The sequence below is a fragment of the Callionymus lyra genome, chromosome 2 (assembly GCF_982586985.1).
Source record: "Callionymus lyra chromosome 2, fCalLyr1.hap1.1, whole genome shotgun sequence".
NCBI classification, from domain to species: Eukaryota; Metazoa; Chordata; class Actinopteri; order Syngnathiformes; family Callionymidae; genus Callionymus; species Callionymus lyra.
The window spans coordinates 17,901,096-17,921,558 of record NC_141819.1 but is presented as its reverse complement, the minus strand read 5'-3'; the positions used below and the strand labels follow the sequence as shown (position 1 = coordinate 17,921,558).

The 20,463-nt window shown below is 40.4% G+C and overlaps 1 protein-coding gene across 2 annotated transcripts; it reads right to left on the bottom strand.

The window, feature by feature from the left end:
• Positions 1–318: 318 nt before the first annotated feature.
• On the bottom strand, positions 319–19,571 carry mrtfba (myocardin related transcription factor Ba). 2 transcript variants are annotated; one of them, XM_087783792.1, is made up of 16 exons: positions 19,409–19,571; positions 14,799–15,023; positions 11,595–11,660; positions 9,982–10,037; positions 9,819–9,894; positions 9,333–9,527; positions 8,635–8,816; positions 8,428–8,574; positions 8,106–8,353; positions 7,687–7,846; positions 5,991–6,974; positions 5,822–5,929; positions 5,040–5,189; positions 4,534–4,668; positions 3,983–4,043; positions 319–3,905 (listed from the first exon to the last, which is right to left on the bottom strand). In XM_087783792.1, exons 2-16 carry the CDS (start codon positions 14,959–14,961, stop codon positions 3,409–3,411), a joined length of 3,228 nt encoding a protein of 1,075 aa, XP_087639918.1. In that variant the 5' UTR covers positions 14,962–15,023; positions 19,409–19,571; the 3' UTR covers positions 319–3,408. The 2 variants fall into 2 exon arrangements, with proteins under 2 accessions (XP_087639918.1, XP_087639919.1); XM_087783793.1 differs by having other exon boundaries at positions 9,366–9,527; positions 19,409–19,570.
• Between the last annotated feature and the right edge of the window lie 892 nt (positions 19,572–20,463).

Sequence of the window (20,463 nt, the reverse complement as noted above, 5' to 3'; positions counted from 1 at the left end):
CTCTATCAACCCATCATTATAATCCACATTCTTTTTTTGAGCAGCTATTCTTGTAAATTCAGTGTAATTTGACACCTAAAATATAATAATGGTGAATGTGAAAAGTGGAAATAAAACAAGATATTTTAGAAATTAAAACATTAATGACTTAATAAAAAGTAAATAAAGACAGAACTGTTGTCAGTTTCATGGATTCTCTCATAGAACACTTTGTAAAACTTCCTTCAGAACAGACCTCGGTAATGTTAATATACAATCAAGAGTTTTAAGTTTATTTTAGTGTAATTATTTTTTACAACCACAATGATGACACACCGGTACAGCTCACCATATTTTATTGACACAAAGAGGCATACACACGGCTTATATACATCTTCGGAGTATTTACAAAATGGAGAGCAAACGGACGTTACACATGTATAAAAATATGCATCAACATCTATATAAATATTTACACAATGTGCAAATCATATGGCGAACACCAGGGGGCAGAGTGTGGCGAAGAAAGCGAGTGTCGTGACGAACTGTTGATCGGAAACTATACAAACAGATACGAGATACTCAATATCTCAAGTGCTTCTCAGAGTCCAGTCGTTTTATAAACTTCTGATTCAAACCAAGGCAGAAGCTGACGGTACAGTACAAATTGTTGTCGTCTGCTGCCCCCTTCTGGCCCACAGGAGGTGTTGTCACATGAGTCAAGACTGCAATCAAAATATAGAACATCTCAGCAAAAAAAAAAACAGAGATCAACACATAAACCAGCGTGTAGACATTAGCACGAGAGTGTGTGTCAGTGAAAGATCAAGTGACAATTTAAAAAATAATAATAATAATTCACACAAACAAGCGAACGTGCAGTATTTTGGCTAAAGCTTCGTTGGACTTGAATGTTGGTCAACTGATGACATCATCATCATCGTCATCATCGTCTTGAGCTGTTACGCGTCGTCAAAAAAACACCAGCATGTCCTGCGCTGGGATTCAAACCCTCGACCGTCCGGCCCACAGTGTGGTTAGCAGCCTCTGCGTACGTCTCGACAGAACAAGTGCAACACAAACGCACACAGTATTGCTGAGCGACGACACACAACGTCTAGAGAACGCGCTGAAGACACGAGGATGTGTGCGGGTCAGCTCGGGTGACTTTTCCTTCTGTGTCAGTGCGTGTGTGTGTGTCGAGGTGTGTGTCATTACGTTCATGAGTCGACAACCCTTCATGATAATTCCTATATTTGTGCGCGTGTGCGTCTCCGACTGTGTGTCACACCTTCTTCTTACAACAGCTTGTGCGTGTCACTACATGTTTGTCTTTAACAAACTACACAATTTCAATGTTTGAGTGTGTCATCTTGTAAGTACTATCATTTGTCTTTACACGAGTGTGTGTATGTGTGTATTTTCCACAACAGTCGCACTGTTTGAATGTGCGTCACCATAGGTTTTGTTCTCAGTGTTTGATCGTGAGCTTTTGTGTTTGTGTCGCTTTACAAATCTTAGCTTGAACTGGAGCCAACAAGTGTGTGTATGTGTTGTAAAGTCGGCACTTCAATTCAAATGTTGTGCAACTCTCCTTCTGAAACGTTTCTTTTGTGTATTTGTGTTAATCTGAATACTTTGACATGCTTGTGTACCCGAAGTGTCTCAGCAAATGTGAATAATGTGTGTATAGTTGTCATCATCTCCTTGTATATCTTTGGTGTGAGTCGATGTGTATCGGTGTTTTAAAGCGTGTGTTGATGAGAAGGACATAGTGAGTCTAATTATGTTTTGTGCAAGTTTACGTTTGTGTTGTTCGCTGAAGAATGTTGTGATTATCACTAACATGTGCGTTTCTGAAAATATATCACCACATCCTTTGTGCGGCACTGAGTATGTAGTGTGTGTGTGTGTGTGTGTGTTGATCTAGCAGTGGTTGGTTTGGGGAAAGAGGGCGAAATAACGCTGCCCTCTAGTGGCATACGACGCAAGTACAGAAGCATGAAAACAATGGCGCAACAAGCCGAGATCTCTGAACTTTGCTAACGCGCGTCTGTGGCACTGAAGTTGTTCACAACAGTCGTCAGAAGTCGTGCCAGCGCTTGGATATGTCTGTGAAGAACACGGTCATGCAGAACATGCAAAAGACAGGATGACAAACACACACTTTGCAACACTCTGTTGTTCAGACGATTGTTTGCCGGCCGTGTCGAGCGAGTCAACTAGTGTTGCAATACAAACACACACATATTTGTTCCCTTCACGGTTGTTCACGAGTGGAAAAAAAAAAAGAGCTGCCAGGGTGGAGTTGATCTTCGTCTCCATTATTGGCCGAAATACATTCAAGAAGCAAAGTGGATCACAATCTTGTCGGGCTGCAGATATGTTCGCGTCTCCACCAGGCGCCGGTTGTTAGTGCATAGCTCCACTCTGAGGAGGTCCTTATTGGTTCCTCAGCTCGATTTGCGATAGGTCAACATTGGTGGGAGCAGTGTGATAAACAGCAGGTGAGGAGAACCGCCTCGACCGGTCTGCAGATGCAGTCCGAGAGGCGAAGCCCATTTTCCCAACGGAGTGCAGGCCAGTTAGTGACAGTCGAGCAGCTTTAACAGTCATTGGTCTCCTCGGCTGCACGAGCTCGCACTTTAAGGTCTACTCCAGGACCCTGAGGTCAAATGACTCAACGTAAGAATGACGAGCAAAGTTGTGTCAAACTGTGACAGATAAGAGTGTCATGCTGTTAAACTCAAGTTAAAATTACATTTAACTCATGTATATATACCTACAGTGCATTCGTTTTTATTGCGTGTCACACTAATAACTCATCATTGGTGCTGCAGTGTGATTGGCTGAGTGAAGTTACATTTATAGAAGTATAAAAAACCTTTGCAAGTTCTTTGTTTGTATTTTTTAGTAAATATTTCTTACCCATCGGGAAATAATTTGAGTGAATATTGGGATCTGATTTTTTCAATTGGTTTTTTTTAACAAATGGTTTATATTTTATTGGCATATTTCGCTTGATTATGTTTTTGTCGATTCCACAGCAGTCACAGTATATACTGAGGAAATTAAACTTCCACCGCCTGCACTGATATATAGAGAAGCAGCAGATTCCCTGTTAGACGAGTTGGGATAAATGGGCTTTGCTGTGAGAATTATTAAATAGGATTAACTGTGCTGGGTTTAAATAGTTGAGTCCAACTCTTGTGTCAACAGTTGTCGGTGCGTGCGACAACATCTTCCTCATCATCATCATCATCGGTCTGAGAGGATGAAAGTGACGATATTTACAGTCTGTCTGTGCGACCAGATATTGTCGACGCCATCTGGTTGTGATCAGGAGTCTGACGACGTAGAATCCGTTTCAAATATTTCTGTGCAAACACTCACTCACCCGCTTCTCTCCCTCTCTAGACCTCCCTTCTTTTAGTCCCAGTGCAGCTGCAGGTCGTGGTCCAGCAGGTCCGCAGGGATGCCCAGTGGTGTCAGAGCGCCGCCGGACACGGGCGGCATGAGATCCAGCCACTCCATGTTGTCCAGGGTGGGGTCCGAGAGCCCCATGTTGAGCGAGGACGGGGGCGAGGAGGAGAAGGAGAGGTCCGACGTGTCCATGGGCGAGTAGGGCTGCTGCTCCATCAGCTGCGCCTGCAGCTCCTCCATCAGGGCGTGAGTCCGCGGGTCGGACGCCGTGTCTGCCAGCGTGCCCTCCAGGAAGGCTTCCAGCTGATTGTCCGTCGCCAGCGAGGAGAAGCTGGACAGGTTGGGGTCCATGAAAGGATTGAGGGTCGGAGGCGGGGCCACCTGGATCTGAGGCGGGTGTCTGCACAGGGCGGTGTTGAACGGGAGAGTGGTGACGCTGGCTTTGACGGGAAGCGTCTTGTTGAGGGACACGGGAGGATCCTGCTGCACGAACGGAGTGATTTCTGAAGAAGATATTCAACTTAATATTGCACAGTTGACAACAATAAAGGGATCACAACACCTGAAGCGCTTCACTCACCTCCACTCTGGATGAGAATGTCGAACAAGTCGTCCATCTGCTGACTGGATGCAGTGGAAACCTGGTGAGACACGAGTGGAAGGTTCACAAAAATGTCTTAAACGTGACAAATTAATTAATGTCATTTTTTTTAGTTTATGAAAACTTTTCAGATTTAATGCAGAGGTCCTACGGGAAAGTTATATGAAAGACTTTATAATAAAAAAAAAATGTAATAACAATTGAAAAGAAATTCAACACCAACTCGACAATTAACCAAAATATGGAAAAAAAAAGGTCCGCTGTTGTGATCGTGAATCTGTAAATATTGTTTTTTAAATAGATGCTAACAAATAGTTTATAATTTGTAACTCACAAAAAATGTTAAGTCAGATTGGTAATTAACATGTTAATGCTAATTTAATTTTGGATTCATTCATGTAATTCCTTTTAAAACACTTTTATAGGATTCGCAGGACTCCTGTTGTATTTAAATTCTTAATCGATTGACAATTTAAAGTAAAATTCCCTCAATCCATCTCCTACAAAGCATCTCCTCTCCTGTGTCGTACCTGTGAATCATTGTTGACCATCTGGTTGCGACTCTGCTTCACAGCCTCCTCGTAACGAGGAGGCTCTCGGTTTTTCGGAGGCTGAGGCAGTGAGGCGGGCTGAAGGATGAAGGTTGGATGGGACGGAGAAGAGGACTGTGAAGGTGGAGGTAGAGAACACATGAGTGGGACGGATTAGTCCCAAAAGTAGTGGTAGTGGACAGTGAGTCACTTTAATTTTTTCATTTAATTTGAGAGATTATACGAAAAATAAATTCATACATTATATTCTAAACGTAAAATGTATACGTGTTTTATTTCATGTTTTCTTCACTATACTGAAAGGCTTAATCGAGATCCTACTAAAATGTTTTGAACAACCAGATAAAAACTATGATCCCATGATCCAATCTGATCTAAGAATCCTTCTTTCCCTTTTGAACAACACATTTCCAGTATTTAATCCAAGCCAACAACTGGCCCAATGAGATTAAAGCCAATGTTTGTTCAGACGCCAGCTGATCTACCTTATTGAGAGGTCCGTTAGTGACGTGGTGGTTTGGAGACATGCGAGGTGAGACACTGTTCTCTGGAGATCTCCTCAGGAAACACTGGGGAGTCATCTCAGGCCTCGCCTGGTTCCCTGAACCAGCAGTGGTATTGGACATGGTCAGAGTCTGTGGGAAGATACATATTGTGAATACATGAATACACAGGTTTCAACAAATGAACGTTGAGGTTAATCATGCAATTCTTTATATAATCTGGTGTCCTGTACCTTCACTAACTAAAAAGGAATTCATTGTTTCCCCTCATGTACGTACTTGGCTGTTAACACATTTTCAGGTAAAACATTTTCTTGACCAACTCCTCACTTGGGGCAATATTGCGCTCCCAAGGAGAGGCAATAGATGAGACTTCATTGACACAAGTGTTACAGGCATGCCTATAATAAATACAGCTATTGCATTCAGAACAAGATTTAAAGGGTTAACATGCCGTAAAAAGTTATTCAAAAATCGCATCAGCTTCTCATTAAAACCATCAAACTCCCGCACAGAGACCAGTTCGGTTCATTACCAATAGGTGATCAAAGTCCAATCTTACAGAGAAAAAATAGTAAGCCTGTACAAAAGTTTATTTTGTTATTGTTAACAAATGCACACCTTGCAGGGCTTCAGACTTCAGTTTGCAGTAACACAGTTTGAACAGCGGGTGGAGCAATTACATCTAGAGCTACTTGAAAACGCTACACGTCAGTGACAAACAAATCCTTAAAATAATAGAAGTAAATGTGACAAGGGCTGACCTGGAGCAGAGGTGTGTGGTTGACTTGCTGGCCTGTTGCGTTCTCGATCTTGAAGCTCTGCGGGTTCTGGACCAGACCTGGGTTAGAGAGAGTGGCCTGGAGAATCGGCTGGGGTGGAGGAGAAATGTGGTTAGAAACAGTTTCCATCAGAACATATTAAGAGTCGTACCTGGAGACCAACCGTGGTGTTCGGCACTTGAATAGTTGCAGTGTTGTTGGGAAGTGATACCGGGAGAAGAATCTGAGTTCCTGTCTGACCAGTGGTCGTCAGTAGAGGATGAGCGGGTTGAGTCAGGATGGTCTGGGGCTGACCGAGGACCTGGGACACTCCTCCAGAGTGGCTGATGAAGAACTGCTGAAGTCCAGAGCTGTTGGACTGGGACTGCTTGCTTCGATGGAAAGTCTGTGGACTCAAACTCACTGGGGTCTGGATTTGAGGTTGGATCTGGCCAAGGACATGGGTTTGGGTCTGGATCTGAACTGGCTTGCCAGAAGAAACTGTCACATCCTCAAGCTTGACCGCATTTTGTATTGGAGTCTTGAAGGATTGCAGGAGGGAGTTAGTGGTTGGAGAACAGCTGGACAGACGAGCATTCTCTGCCTTCACAGGGAAAGAGTTTGGAGGAGTCGAGGTCATCAGCAGGGATGGACTAAGCTGGACTGGTCCATTGTCCGTCTGTCCTCTCTTCTCCACCTCCAGCTGCATCTTTAGCTCCTCCACCAACCTTTGCTCCTCCTCCAGCTTCTTCATCAACTCCTCGATCTGTCGCTCCTTCTCATGAAGCCTCCTGTCCTTCTCCTCGGGCACAGAGTGAAGGACTGACCTCAGCGGGGCCTCGGGCTTCACCTCAGACATGCACACATCCTGCTGGACGGTTATGACGTCAGAGGGGTTAGGAGACACTGGCGGCGAGGAGCTCATGTTGTCTGGACCCAACTTCTTGGCTTGAATGAGAAAAGCAGGGGTGCTGGTGGTGGTGGAGGAGATGTCCATGGGCATGGAGGTGATGGTGGTTACAGCAAGAGCAGGAGCGGGAGAAGAACTTGCGGAGGGTGGAGAGTCCTGGAAGGGCTTCAGCCTCTCGATCAGGTCAGTTTTGGTTCCAGACACCGGGAGACCTCGCAGCTTCAGCTCCAGCCTCAGCTCAGCCACCTGGAAAACATTAGTTTTTACCATTCTTGATCTTTTTAGTATATATATATATATATATATTTTTTATTGTTTAAGCGCTTTGTGACCCTGGTCTAGAAAAGCGCTCTATAAATATAAATTACTTATTTACTTACTAACATCAGAGTAGTTTAGTAGTAGTAGGAGTAGTGAGTGTAGACTTTCGTGTCAATAAAGTTTTTGACACTTTGACAGTGACTACTCACAAGCTTCGTAGCATTAATCCACAAGTGCCATAGTAACATTTTGACATTTTTTGAACGCTGTGTACTGAATAAAATGGCTTCAAGGTCGGTAATTTAAACTTGAATTTATACATACTACTCATAAGGTGATATTTGAGGACATTTAAAGATTTTAAGCGCGTCTCATACTCCGATTTATCTGTTATGTTGGCTATTTTTTGGTACTCATTTGAAATGGGTCTACAAGAACAAATATTTTTTTGTCTGATAAGTACTGTAAGGGCTTTGCTGTAATGGGTAGGAGTTTGAATGAATCCTCTTGTGGTTATATAGTGTAACTGTTTGTAGCCAGCTACACGACAGTTACGAGCATCGTCTGCAGGTGTAGGAAATAATTGCAAACGTTGACACCCCTAACGCCAACTATAACATTTAAGCTGCCAAAACATTTCCGAATCATCGTTAAAAATGACAGAATAACAACAACCATTGTTCATTCGAACAATTACCTTCATCTCCTCCAGGTTTGCAGGCAAGACTCCAGGCTTGCGGTGTGACAGCGAGTTATTGGCTCTTGATGCAGGAGGCAGGGGAGGCGGCGGAGGTGGTGCAGTGGGCAGCGACACCACAATGGTACTCGCAGCAGTGCTCTGACTCTCAGCTACAGGTCTGTGCACAATACAGACAGAAAGAACATTTTTACTTCTGGTGAAGAGGATTACATTGAAGGATATAGAAATAAAATGCTGTAGAAGATGATGAGCAGGGCAGTCAAAGATGGGCAACAAATTGAATCATCTCATAAGAGGAAAGGGTAGCTTCAGATTAATGACTTGACCTGCTGCGACTTAATATCGACGTTTTCTACACATTTTATCATAATGATCCGACAGCAGGACTACTATGAACACAGTTCTGGGACACATACTTCAGTGGTGCTGGCAGGATGGTCTGATAGTTGTAGTGCTGCTGCTGCTGACTGAGGATCTGCAGCTGAAGGAACAGCTGCTGCTGCTGCAGAAGTCGGGAGTAGGACGAGTCCATAGAGAGTTCACTGGCCTCCTGCTTCTGGTCAGGGGGGACATACTGGTGGTACTTGAGCTTCTTCACTCTGGATTTTGCCTCTTTGCCTTTCTTGCTGCGGCTCTTCTCTGAAGGAAGCTTATGCTGACTTTGCTGTGGTCAGAAGATGAAGTTAGAAAAAAGCTTGACTTTAATCTTAAAAAAAGAGGAGAACATCGTCTTCTTACTTTGATGAGTGTTGGTCCTGGTCTGGAGAGGGTAACAGTCGGGATAGACGGAACAGCAGATATAGTGGTGCGGCTCACTGGTGGCTCACAGGGAGTGAGAACCCTCATGAAGTCTGTCACAACAGGTGCAGTGGGAAGTGGGACCGTCTGGAGAAAAAGGAAATGAAGCTCCACCATACATCTGAGTCAAGCAGAAGGTTTACCAACCTGTAGAATTGTGCTGGACTTTAGTGGTTGCATTGGAAAGGAAACCGGAGAGGGAGTCTCTGGGACTCTAGTCTCACCAGGTGAAGGTGCAGAACTCACAGATTCTTGGCTTGCTGGTTGTTCTGGTGACAGAGCATCGTTGCTGTCCTCATCCACAACTCTGCTGTAGTTCACCTGGCCAACTGATCAAGAAAATAATTAATTATTATATGCATTCATGAAGGATTGTATCTGACTAATAAACATCCGTAAACCATATGGTTTTGTTGTCGTTTTACTGCTTTGTTCTCTATTTTCAGGAAATGTCACCAGAAACAATTGTCAGTTACACCCTTGACGTTAATTAAATAAACATCAAAACATACTATGTGTTCTAACTTTAACATGACGACAAATGTGTAGAAAACAATATCAGGTCAACAAGATGTGTTGTGTCGAGTGGAGCCTGTTGCTGCGATTGCTCTTCGGTGCCGCCAAAGTGACATACAGAGGGTTACTCTGTACTTTGGTATATTTAGCCAATTTTTAAGTCATTAAACCTCCACTTTACTTGTATAGGAGACACTAGATTTCAGTCTGAAATTAAGAGTACTAATGTTCGTTTATGTAAATTAAAAATTGTGCACTTGGTTTGAGGAAATAGGTGAATGAAATGACAATATCGGAAATTGCATATCAGAAACAAAATTGCATTTTACCTATCTCATGGTTCTTGAGTTGGTGTCTCTCACCTATAATGGCTTCTTTGAGGTTGGAATCCACGGGAATGATATTCTTCTCCACCAGCTCCATGGGCCCAGGTCTTTGTGCTATTTTCTCATTAAGATTATCAGCCAGTCTAGCCCTTTTCAGCCTCATTTGTGTGGCCTGCAGTGAAGGCTCAGCTCCGGTCTCTACCAGAAACAAACCATAACAGATCCATCATTCAAAAGAGAACACCAACCATCAGATTTACACGCACACAAAAAGCATCTGAAGTAATACGATGTTTAGCACAAGGAGGTACTGTATGTTATAAACAATATACACATTTAAAAATGAGTTGGACAATTAATAAAATGTTGGATAAAAAAGTATAATGACAAGCTTTTATTGAGTTAAAAAGTTAAAGGATTATACATTATTCAATGTAAAAAGAAACATAAGGTCAGGTGAAGAAACAAGGTGAATCATCAGCTTAATACCCTGCAGGATGTGCATTCTGACCAGCTCTGCCCTCTCTGGACGACTGCGGATCTTGTGCTTGAGGAAATTCTCAGTCTGAGGAGGGACAAACACATTTGACAGTTTTGTTATTTACACTTGCTAGTTTGCTAGTTGTCCAGGAGACATGAGAGCCTGACTCACCCGGGCTCGCTCCAGACTGCGGATCTGGCCATGAAAAGCTGCCGGGCTCTTCAACGCTGCAACATGGAGAAACACTCTCAAAATGACAAATCAAAGGTTAAGCTGTGTCGTCGCTTCCCTACATAAATATGTGCGGTAAATATTTCAGATTGTGCCTTTATTGTTCACAGAAGTGGCTTTATTCCACCCATTGTTATGAGGTTCATAGGTTGTGGTTGAGGGAACAAAGAGCTTTAATGTTAACCACAATCCTCCACACGTTTAAAAGATTACAGATTAAACCGAATTCATTCATTCGTATGTGTCCGTTTGTCTACTGGTGTTCTTTAAAACAACTTCCTTTATTGCTTCACAGAGTCTGTCAGTCCTTGTCCTTGTCCATCTGCTCTTCCTGTGTGATATAGATAGATAGATAGAACTGATATATTTCTCATTGTTATTTACGATAAAGGGGAAACTGAAACTACAGCTGTAACAAATTCCCATGCCAAAAACAGCATTTTGTTTCACTCATTCTTTCATGTTCTTTGATCTATGTGCAATCACTTGTCTCACTTCCTGGTTTTATTGTGAAGTCCAGATCCCTGTGTGTTTCCGTCTTGTCAACTACCTCTTGTGCTCCTGACCCGATTGACCCCATTGGTCTCACCTGCTCCCCCCTGATTGTGGTGTGTTTAGAAACCCTACTTTGTCAGTCAGTCGGATATGACATCATAGAATCACGGTACATGTATTTCTCTGTTGTAGTTTAGAGATAAACTTAAAAAAAAAAAGCCATCAGCATTTTCTTTTTGTCATTTTACTTGCCAAAATGAGTGAATCTCTTTATTTATAATTAGCTTTGTGACAGAGGTAATGTTTTATGGGCCTTTTTTTTTAGAAAAATACTACTACAGCATGTATATTTATTTACAATAGGTTCTTGTTTCAGCTTTGGTTTTAATCTTTCTGGTAACTTTTACGTCTCAAAAGTACATAAAGAGCACAGTTGAAATAATAGCAGGAGTCGTACTGTGAGTCAAGACGGTGCAAAATTAAACAATCATTTACTAAGATATATATATATATATTTTTTAAATAATATGTTGCCTATAAAAGCTTTAAAATGGTTTCAAAGTAACGGAAAATGTTGCAACAGATTCCAGTTTCCTGTTTAAAGGATTTATGAAAAGAATATCTTGCTTTAAAGTGTAAGCATGATGAAGACGTGAGCATAGATAATGGGGATATTAAAGGTAACCTATAAAGCTCTTTGATGTTATTGGCGCAAAATCGGTTCTATTCAAGTTATAATACAATTTATGCACATCTGCATTGGTAGAAGACGACAACCCAAGACTCACAGCAGTCAAATCATGAGGATTTCAAAACTAGATCACTTTTCAGAATCATTGCCAGAAGAAATAATTTGTTGAACTTTAATGTTAATATGAAGCTTTATTGATACCACAAAAAATATTAAATTCTATTCCAGTCAGTAAGCAACCTAATTCAACCCCCTTCAAATCCTGGGTTAGAACTGATGTATTGTAATTGTTAGTTCTGGGCAAGAATCCTGCACTGGTCGCTCTGTGTTGGCTTTATTTGTGATTAGATGGCGAGCAGCAACTCACGTGGCATGATGCCCTGCTCCACCAGCTGCTCCCGGGTTCGCCTCTGCTGAAGCCTCAGCTGCAGGACTGGGATAAAAACAGGGGAAAAAGGACAATTTAATTTGAAAAACGTCAAAATAAACTAAAAGGCAGATGAGAAAAAGATGTTTAAGCACAAATATCTGATCAAAACTATCAAGAAGGAAAAAGTTAAAAATAGGAACTCCAAAAACAACCTCATTACAGCCTCTTGTCGCCAACTTAAATATAACTCACATCCTGGTGTCAGACAACAGACTGCACTGAAACATGACACCCGAGAAGATTTGAGCCATACCATCACTGATGCTCTTGGCACCATTTACAGAGCAGGTTTAAAGTCGGATTAGGGCCACACACAGATTTACACACCTTCACAAAGCTTTTGGATCAAACTCCGGTGTCATCTGGTGTAAGATGGACTTTAATACAAGTGTAATTCTCAATTCCACTTTTCTCTGCAAGCTGTGTATCAGTTGCATCATCATGATTAGCATTATTGATATTGACCGTTAAACTGTCTAGATAACTGTCATGATTTGACACTTTAAATAAAATGTAATGGCATAATTAGTTGTTCACTGGACAAGACAGGAGAGTCAGAGGGTTCAACCTTAACAAATGTTTTCGTCATAAAAACAATATTATCTCATGACAAGAAAAATTATTGTTCACCATAGTGGAACAGTTTGATATCAGACAGAGAACCAAGTGTGACAGCAGCGTTGTGTTCCTTGAACCAAAATGATTCACAGACACTTCCAGTAAGTGGAATTGTAGTTCGGGAAATGCTGCTCTGGCGGACAAAACACAGCTTGACCTCTGACCCAAGTGAACAATGGTGATAAAGACACAAGCTGCGAAATGTGCTCCTCTGACCGTCTACATTGATCTACCACACATTACTAAATCAAAACAATTGAGCAATCAATGACCCTTTTTTCAAATAACTATATTGAATATATATTTTATACTTTTGAAAATGACAAAAAAACTACTTTGCACATGTTTTTGTTTCGTGCATAACTTCACTCGGGTATGAATTGAACGTTTTAAAACCAAACTTTCCTCTCACTTCAGTGCAAGACTTCTCACTATCATGGTGTGTGTCTACTCGGGCATGAAAAGTCTTAAGCTGCTTGGGAAGTTTTAGTGGATGGTTAAAATTGCAGAAAAGGCGTGTACATGCCCTTGAGGGACTTCTGCAGGTTACATTTCAAATCAATCTCAATTGAAAACAACACATTAAAGCAAGATTGTTGTAGAGCTGATGTTTGATCTGTAAATTATTCAATTATAGGAGATTCTTATTTTTTGTACTATTAATTTCAAACCAACAGTATTGGGATGATTAAAATGTGTATGTCTTATATAGTATCAAACCACCTGGCGACTCTCACGGTCACCTGCCTTTGCGAGTAATCTCACACTCGCCATCGAGATGGCGGCAGATTAACGCCTGCGTGCAAGAACGCGAGAGATCTGTGCGGCTGGGAAAGTCTTGGACACGGCTTTCACAGTGGAAAGTATGAAGTGTGTTCTCACTGGAGGAGGAGTGACAAAAGTGGAGTGGGTGCTACTACTGTTGACATTCCAATCAAATGTTCCACACATTTGACAGGAATGTCCTGCAGCAGCAGCATGATGATGCCAAACAATTCAACACTGGCCGTCTTGAGTCTGATCAGACGACCTTTACTCAACAGAATCTATAGCGTTCATTTGGAAACTAGGCAGCAACAGGTTTAATACCAACAAAAGATATTGACAGCTGAACGGAACCTGGCGCAGTGTGGACGCACCAATTTGCCAATTTTCCTATTCAGTTTCAGACACGAAGAACCACCTGATGCACTTTATTGTGCACTCCAGCCCTGTGGGGGTCATCCGCCTGAAGGCTCACATAACATGACCATGAAGCAGAAGCCCGGTCCACTCTTCAAGCATAAAAAAAAAGAAAGAACCTTTGTGAGCCTTGAATGGTGCAGACCTGATGCCAAGCTCACGGAGGCTCAGGGTGCTTGAAGCAAATGATGACACACTTGTAGTCTGGACAAACAATTGTTTCGTCCCCTTGTGCAGTTTAGAGGCTTTAAGCTCAATAATGTGAAGAAATAATACAGACTAGAGGCGTCGCCGTCTACACATTTAAACGGTTACGCAGATCATAAACGTTTCTAAAAATCAATAACTGTCCACAAGTTAATTTTCTTCATCCATCTCCATCTTTATTTCTCACTAATATGAGAGCAGCTTTCTTGTATTACTCCACAAAGTTTATTACTATGGATCCTCACGGATTAATACCACAAGAAACATTTTGACAGATTTTTGACCACCGTGTACCTCATAAAATTCAGTGTTAATTTAAAAAAAAGGCTTATGAGGCGCATTGTTAATTTCAGAAAAATTAAGGATTTAGGTGGTATAGATAAAAGAAAACGGTTAATTAAGTTCTGTGATTCATCTGTCATGTTGGCTAAAGTAAAGTATTTGAAGTGGTCTGCAAAAATAAATAATTAGTGTCTCATAACTATTGGAAGGGCTTTGCTGTAATGGGATTACGGGGAGTTCCAATGGATACCAACTTAACCAACCTTTAATTTAGTGTGTAATGCAACAACATTTTACTTTTACATTTTTTGATCAAACTAATAAACCTTTTCTGGAAACTTGAGTTTGCGATGAAAAAGTTGCACTTTACTGTGGACATCGCATACACTTGCATACACGTGTGCAAATTTTTTTTTTTAATTTGAATAACGTGAGCCCAACAAAGAAGTCCAGAAATACCTTCATACCAGTGAGCAAAGACACTAAAAAGCATTTTATTTCACATTTATTTATATTTTTGACTTAATTAAAAAAACATTTTTAACAAATCTACATTGTAGTGTATGTATCATTTATGTTCCAACAGAGTTAAAATGTAGGCTCAGTTGAAAAAATGGTAAATAAATGTTTACACACTACAACTCCTTCACTTTAACCTTTAAGTTAATTATTTACAGCAGTGTAACAGATCAACAGGCTACAATAAGTCACCATTTTCCAAACCTCAAATATTTGACAGTCATACACTCAAAAGAGAAACAGGGCGAGAAAAAAAGCTTGATCACAGGAAGTAAAATTTCCAAAAGTATCCACATGCCAAAACATCTTGCACCAAGAGGATGATGCTCTTACCATTTTTGCGTTCATTCAGTGGTGGCAAGTTCTGCGACGGTTGCAGTGACAGTTCCTCCATCTCGTGGGTCACAGCTTCACTCTGGGGACTGGGCACCAACACAGCTGTCACCCCACATTCCCCTCCAGAGGCAAGCAACTGCTGAGGAGCTAGTAGCTCCATTCTTCTTCAGAAGAGACAAGCCACTGGTGATGGGGGTCACCTTCCCTTTGGTTGTTGTCCTGCTGCTCGACAGGGAGACAAGTATTAGTCAGCGATTCAACAGAAGGACCAATGCATCACTCGACATCATCCAATCATAATCGCCAAGCTGTCAGGATGACGACTTCACCAAACTGTTGAAATGCAAAGGGTGGCATTTGAGTCAAGCCATCTGGAAGAGCTCAGTTCCAGCCCAAATTATTCATTAAATGAGCCGGGTCGGCTATTACGCCCAATAACGGCTTCAAACCACTGTACTGCAGAAACAACACCAATGTGTGCATGAATGTTCTCTCTGTTCATAATCGGGACGGTGACGTCGCTGTGGTGGTTTCAAACGCAGGGAACGGAAACACTTAAGAGAGCAAAACAAACATTTTGGTATCCAAGGCTTCCCAGCAGTCTCGTAAAAAAAAAGCAGACGACAGTTGGATTTGGGCAGACGTGCCACATATATCTATTACCCGTTTCACCCCAGTCGTGTTCTGTTTGATTTGGCTGTGATCATGTGGATGCCATTATTTCTCCCTGTAGGTCTGAAGTGCTGAAGGCTCAAGACTGAAGAGTCCAAGCGGACACATACGGGTTACTTGAACAAAACAACTGACACATGAATCAATACTTTTTATATGAACACAATATAGAGTTTAATGGAAATGATGCGCTACCACAGAAAGATAAAACTTACCATAGCTGTACTTAATAAAACTATTTATCTAATATACATAAAGATTGATAGAGCTAGTTGTGACATTGATTCTTCAAATCTTTATAGATTGTTTACGTGTAGTTAAGTTCTTTGGGGAAATATGAAGTTTATTGATTAATTTGATTATGCATGTCCCAGGGTTGTTACGAGATTTTACTTTCATTTTAATACAATGAATCCATTGGCTATTTGGCTAAGAGTAACTTAAAATCCTAACAAAAATGAAATTAATTGATTTAAATATAAGTCAATATTTTAAGCTATATACTCTCTCCATTTTTCATCTTATAACATTGCTTGGCATTAGTAGAGCCTGGTCCGGGTCCCATGTTTTGGACTCAGCTGCTAAACTACTTTTTTAGTACATTTCTATCTGTGTCATCATGTTTTACCATGGGGAAAATCTATTTACTTATTGTGGCATGTTGAAAGTTTTTCCCAAGGTTCTTGGTAAATATAGAGTAAAGAAGAGAAGGCAGTTGTTTTTTTTAAATCCCAAAGAGTTTGGAAGTTAACCGTTGGTGAAATGGTTGCTGATACTCTCTGGTTGCTAGGAAAACTTGTGGGGATATGGAAGTGGAGACGACACAAACACTGGCCTCTGATTACCAAAGAGCTAAGGCATTACGCCGCAGTCTGCAGGGAGACACTCTCGGAATACAAATCAATCATGTGCACATCCACAAGTGCACTCAGGACTCGCCGAATCATGTGCTTTGGTTACAAAGCAGATAAATGGGTTCAGGATTGATTGACGTATCAATTTACGCGCACTCGGGTCATCATTATAGAGGTCTTTCTGGTGCTACAGAAACAAATAATTACTGCGTTTTCAATGTAAAACAATAAAAACGTTGATGTCCATTTTTGATATTCCGAAGCAAATATAACTTCCCATTACAGCTTTTTTCCCTAAATATCTAAATATTAAAAAAATAAGAACTGGCCTGACTTGAAGCGTTATGTAATGAAGTATATTGTGATAGTGATTGTTTGTCTTGGTAAAGGAGGTCACACTACTGGTTGAACAGGAAAATAGTTCGACCTCAGTTTAACTTGTTGTCAGGTGGTGCTTTTAGCGCTCCTTTGATAACCATGATACATAAAAATACATGACATGATGTCAGTTCATTTAAATGTAATCTACTATTTTAATTGTGTGCATCATTTAAAAATATGCTGTATATTATACATTGTAGCCAAAAGCCTGATTTTTAATGCATTTCAGATGGTATTACAATTTCTTTTATACACAAATAAAAGACAAATATATATTTTAACAACCAGTGTTTTGAAACAGCAACATCGTATCATACTTTGTTTAATTTTTTCACACACTTAATCCCCAAAATAAAGACTTGAAAATAGAAGTGCTTAATGACATAACAGAATCGCACACAAACACTGTAACAGGCCTTAAATAGCTCATGTCTCGTCCAACAAAAACGTCTGTTTTCATCCAAAGATAAGAAGAGTCTGATGACATCACCAGTGAGTTCATTCACCAGAGGTGAAACTCTTGTTCCCACAGAGTGCTGCTGCTTCCTTCCTGACCTTCTTTGTTTCATTTGCCACAATAAATATTAAACAATGATGAAAAGTATGCCCCTGTGTCTGCTGAATTTCTAAGCAAGAAACTATTTGATGTATAAAACGAAACAAGGTCAGTTTCTCAGCTGTTAAACTCAAAGGCTTAATTCATACCGTTTTCATTCCATTTCTAATGTTTTTGGTTCTATTCAGTTTATATATCAACTGGCAAATGAGCACATTACATAAATAGGTGGGGGATGTGTTGGGAAATGGATGAGGTCACTGTTAGCGGTTGGGTTAGGGAAGTGACAGTAAAGAAAACTACTACAAACTTTTAAAATGGGACACTGGGATTAGTTGTGATAATCTGTGATTCTTGAAGTATGGTTAAATTCTTTTTAAAGGCTATTGTCAGACATGCTGAAATCACATTTTTTTAAGGTCAGATAGAATTGCACAATTACAAAAACTTTAAATATTGTATCTATGGTCAGAAAATATTTCGAAATTAGAGTTGATCTGATGCTTAAGTATTGTGTTAAAGGTTAAACGCTTAGACATCCCCCCTCTCGCTTGCATTGAGAGGTTTGTTTTCATTTGGATCAAATTGAGTTGGGGAGCAGTTATGGAAAGCCTTCTCCGAAGTGATCTTCCTGTAAAGTAATACTGCACTTGGAGGTTGGAATAAGAAAAACACAAGGACTGTGCGAAACGACGTTTGCTAATGACTTCGCCATACAACCACATGGATAATGTTGGGGTTTATAATCCACACTTTTCAACTGCATGCTCCCCAACACGGCCCTGACAGTCCACCACGTTTGCGTTGTTTGCATCAACACTATACAACATTACTTACGACGGAGATCACATGTTTATCAACAAATTCTAAATTTCCAGATTGATCACATGCGCCGCAAATCTCAAACCAACATTTTTCCCTCAATGACCAAACTCCGGAGCAAAACATCTGAGGCGATTAAAATATGAATTGGAATCTCTATAATAATATACGTTATACATTTATCTATGAGTCTGGAAAATATCTTCTAAATTGATCAAAAATCATACACTGATTCTTTTTTACCTGCAGATTTGCCTGGTTGAGCCATATTTACCAAAATTTTATTCCCACTAATTTCATGAATTTAAATCAATAAAAATACACCGCAACTGTGCTTTATCTTTCCACTACTGTATATTTCAACAACGTATGCCGTGTTTCTTTAATCCGGATTTGTCACTTGCTTTTTTCTTTGCATATTTTGAGAGCAATAATTTCTAATTTAACATTTATTAATCAATCAAAAATCAAAATAAACACCTTTATTACATATCAGAACTGTTTCTTTGTTTAGCAAGCTTTATCATGATACCAACCCTTTTTAAAAAAAAGGGGTAAATATTAAGCAAGTTATGACATTTCGAAAATGGGATCCAACATAAAAGTCACATCTAAAATATCGAACACTACTGACTCAGCATTAAGGAGGTTGACCAGAAAGTAGTGCATGTTCAGCTGTTTTAATAATCCATAACTTTCTCAATATTTATCACTAGACAAAATGATCCTACATGACCAAATAGTGTCAAAGAAAATACTAGCTTCATATACATCAATTAATCTTTAAAATATTGCACACATTCCTACCCATAAATTGTAAGACTTGAGGATTTAATGCAGCTTTTCTTCTCATCGATTACTCTGAGAGATGATAACGTCATCGTGGAACAATGTCTATTAGCGCAGTGACTCTTGTCAGCAATGACTTGTCTCTTTATGATGTAATGCAGATTATGTGCCTATGATCGAGATCAGATATTCTTATTTTTTGTTTAAAAAAAAAACAGCACAGGTGTGGAGTGACATGGCACTTTTATCTGGTAACTAGCTAACAAATCTGACAGGTGACAGTAGGATTCGTTAAAGACGGAGCGGCTTAGTTCGCATAAAATGTCACGAAACGCGTCGTAAAACAATACTTTAGTTCGAACATGTGTCTGGATCCAGTGGCCGAGAGGTAGTCCGAGGATCCGGGGCACTGTTTCTTCTCCGGGCATCACGTCCCCTCCAACAACAACCCTCACAATCTCGCCCGTTAGCGGGACCGAGCTAACCCTTTAGCTAACATGCTAAAAACAAGGCAAGCTAACCGAGATTCTTACCGAATTGTCGGCGCAGGAAAACCCACCGGGACCCGTCTTCTCAACTATGGCGCTCCCCCCATGGGTGTCGGCGTCGTAGTCTCCCGCGACTAGTTTGGGGTGAGAATGAAGTTTATTTCGTGGAGTAAAATGGCTGCGAGTGGTACGAGTTTCGGATACATGGTGACGTCACGACCCCGTGCAGGAAGGCTGAGGGGGGCGTGGCAAGAGATCTGTGTTGGTCCAGAAGAAAACACGACATAAATGACATGATGAATGACGTGAACATCGCTCTTTAAACACATTAAAGTCTTTGAATATTAAACTGTGGGCGTCATATATAAGTGGGCCTAGCGGTGCTGTTGCATAACAGAGAAGCTGATTAAACCAACATCCCAAAATCTCCTTAATCTCTGTAACAGCATCTATCCCAGATATCCCAAAATAATCTACTTGATTTGATCTTTTTTTTTTTTTTATAGTTGCTATTCATTTAACAGATGCTTAAGTATGATGAAGCCAGTCAAATATACCGTTAGTAGAAACAACACAAACATTCTCTGTGTGGACTCTGGTTATTATCGTGTAATTAAACACAAAATAAATACTTAATAAATGCAAATACTGTGTGTGTTCTTGGTGATTGTCATCTGTAGCTCAATGTGATTACAGAGCAAACAGAAGAAGAAAGAGAGGGAAGGCAGCCAAGCAGCCTCTCAGTAGGGGATGTATTTTGAGGTTTCAGACAATCCAACTGCAAGTGGTGGTGTTTGAAAGTAACAAGTCAACTCACTAGTTTTAGTATCAGATTGGTATTAGACAATAAATCACAAATAAGCAATGTTAAAATGTGATAATTACTACGTACTGCAATTAAAACTGTGTTCAAATTTCACATCCCCAAAACTCACCATGGAAGAGTAAAGTGTTCTTACTTTCTTAAGTTCTATGTTCTTTATCTTTAGACTTAGATTGTATCATCTTGTTCTTTCTCTTTGTTTCTCTTTGTTCTTGTTCTTATTTTATTTTGATAATTTTTTATGAAAAATTGTTGTATTTTCTGTGGCTATTGGAAA

What these genes read in the sequence shown, in the direction of transcription:
- mrtfba (XM_087783792.1), bottom strand. Translation starts at nt 14,961, where the DNA reads ATGGAGCTACTAGCTCCTCAGCAGTTGCTTGCCTCTGGAGGGGAATGT. An exon ending in GCAGTCTGGAGCGAGCCCGG is followed by an intron (nt 9,895 to 9,981) that starts GTGAGTCAGGCT and finishes GTCCCTCCTCAG; the next exon opens with ACTGAGAATTTCCTCAAGCA. An exon ending in ATCCTGCCAGCACCACTGAA is followed by an intron (nt 7,847 to 8,105) that starts GTATGTGTCCCA and finishes TATTGTGCACAG; the next exon opens with ACCTGTAGCTGAGAGTCAGA.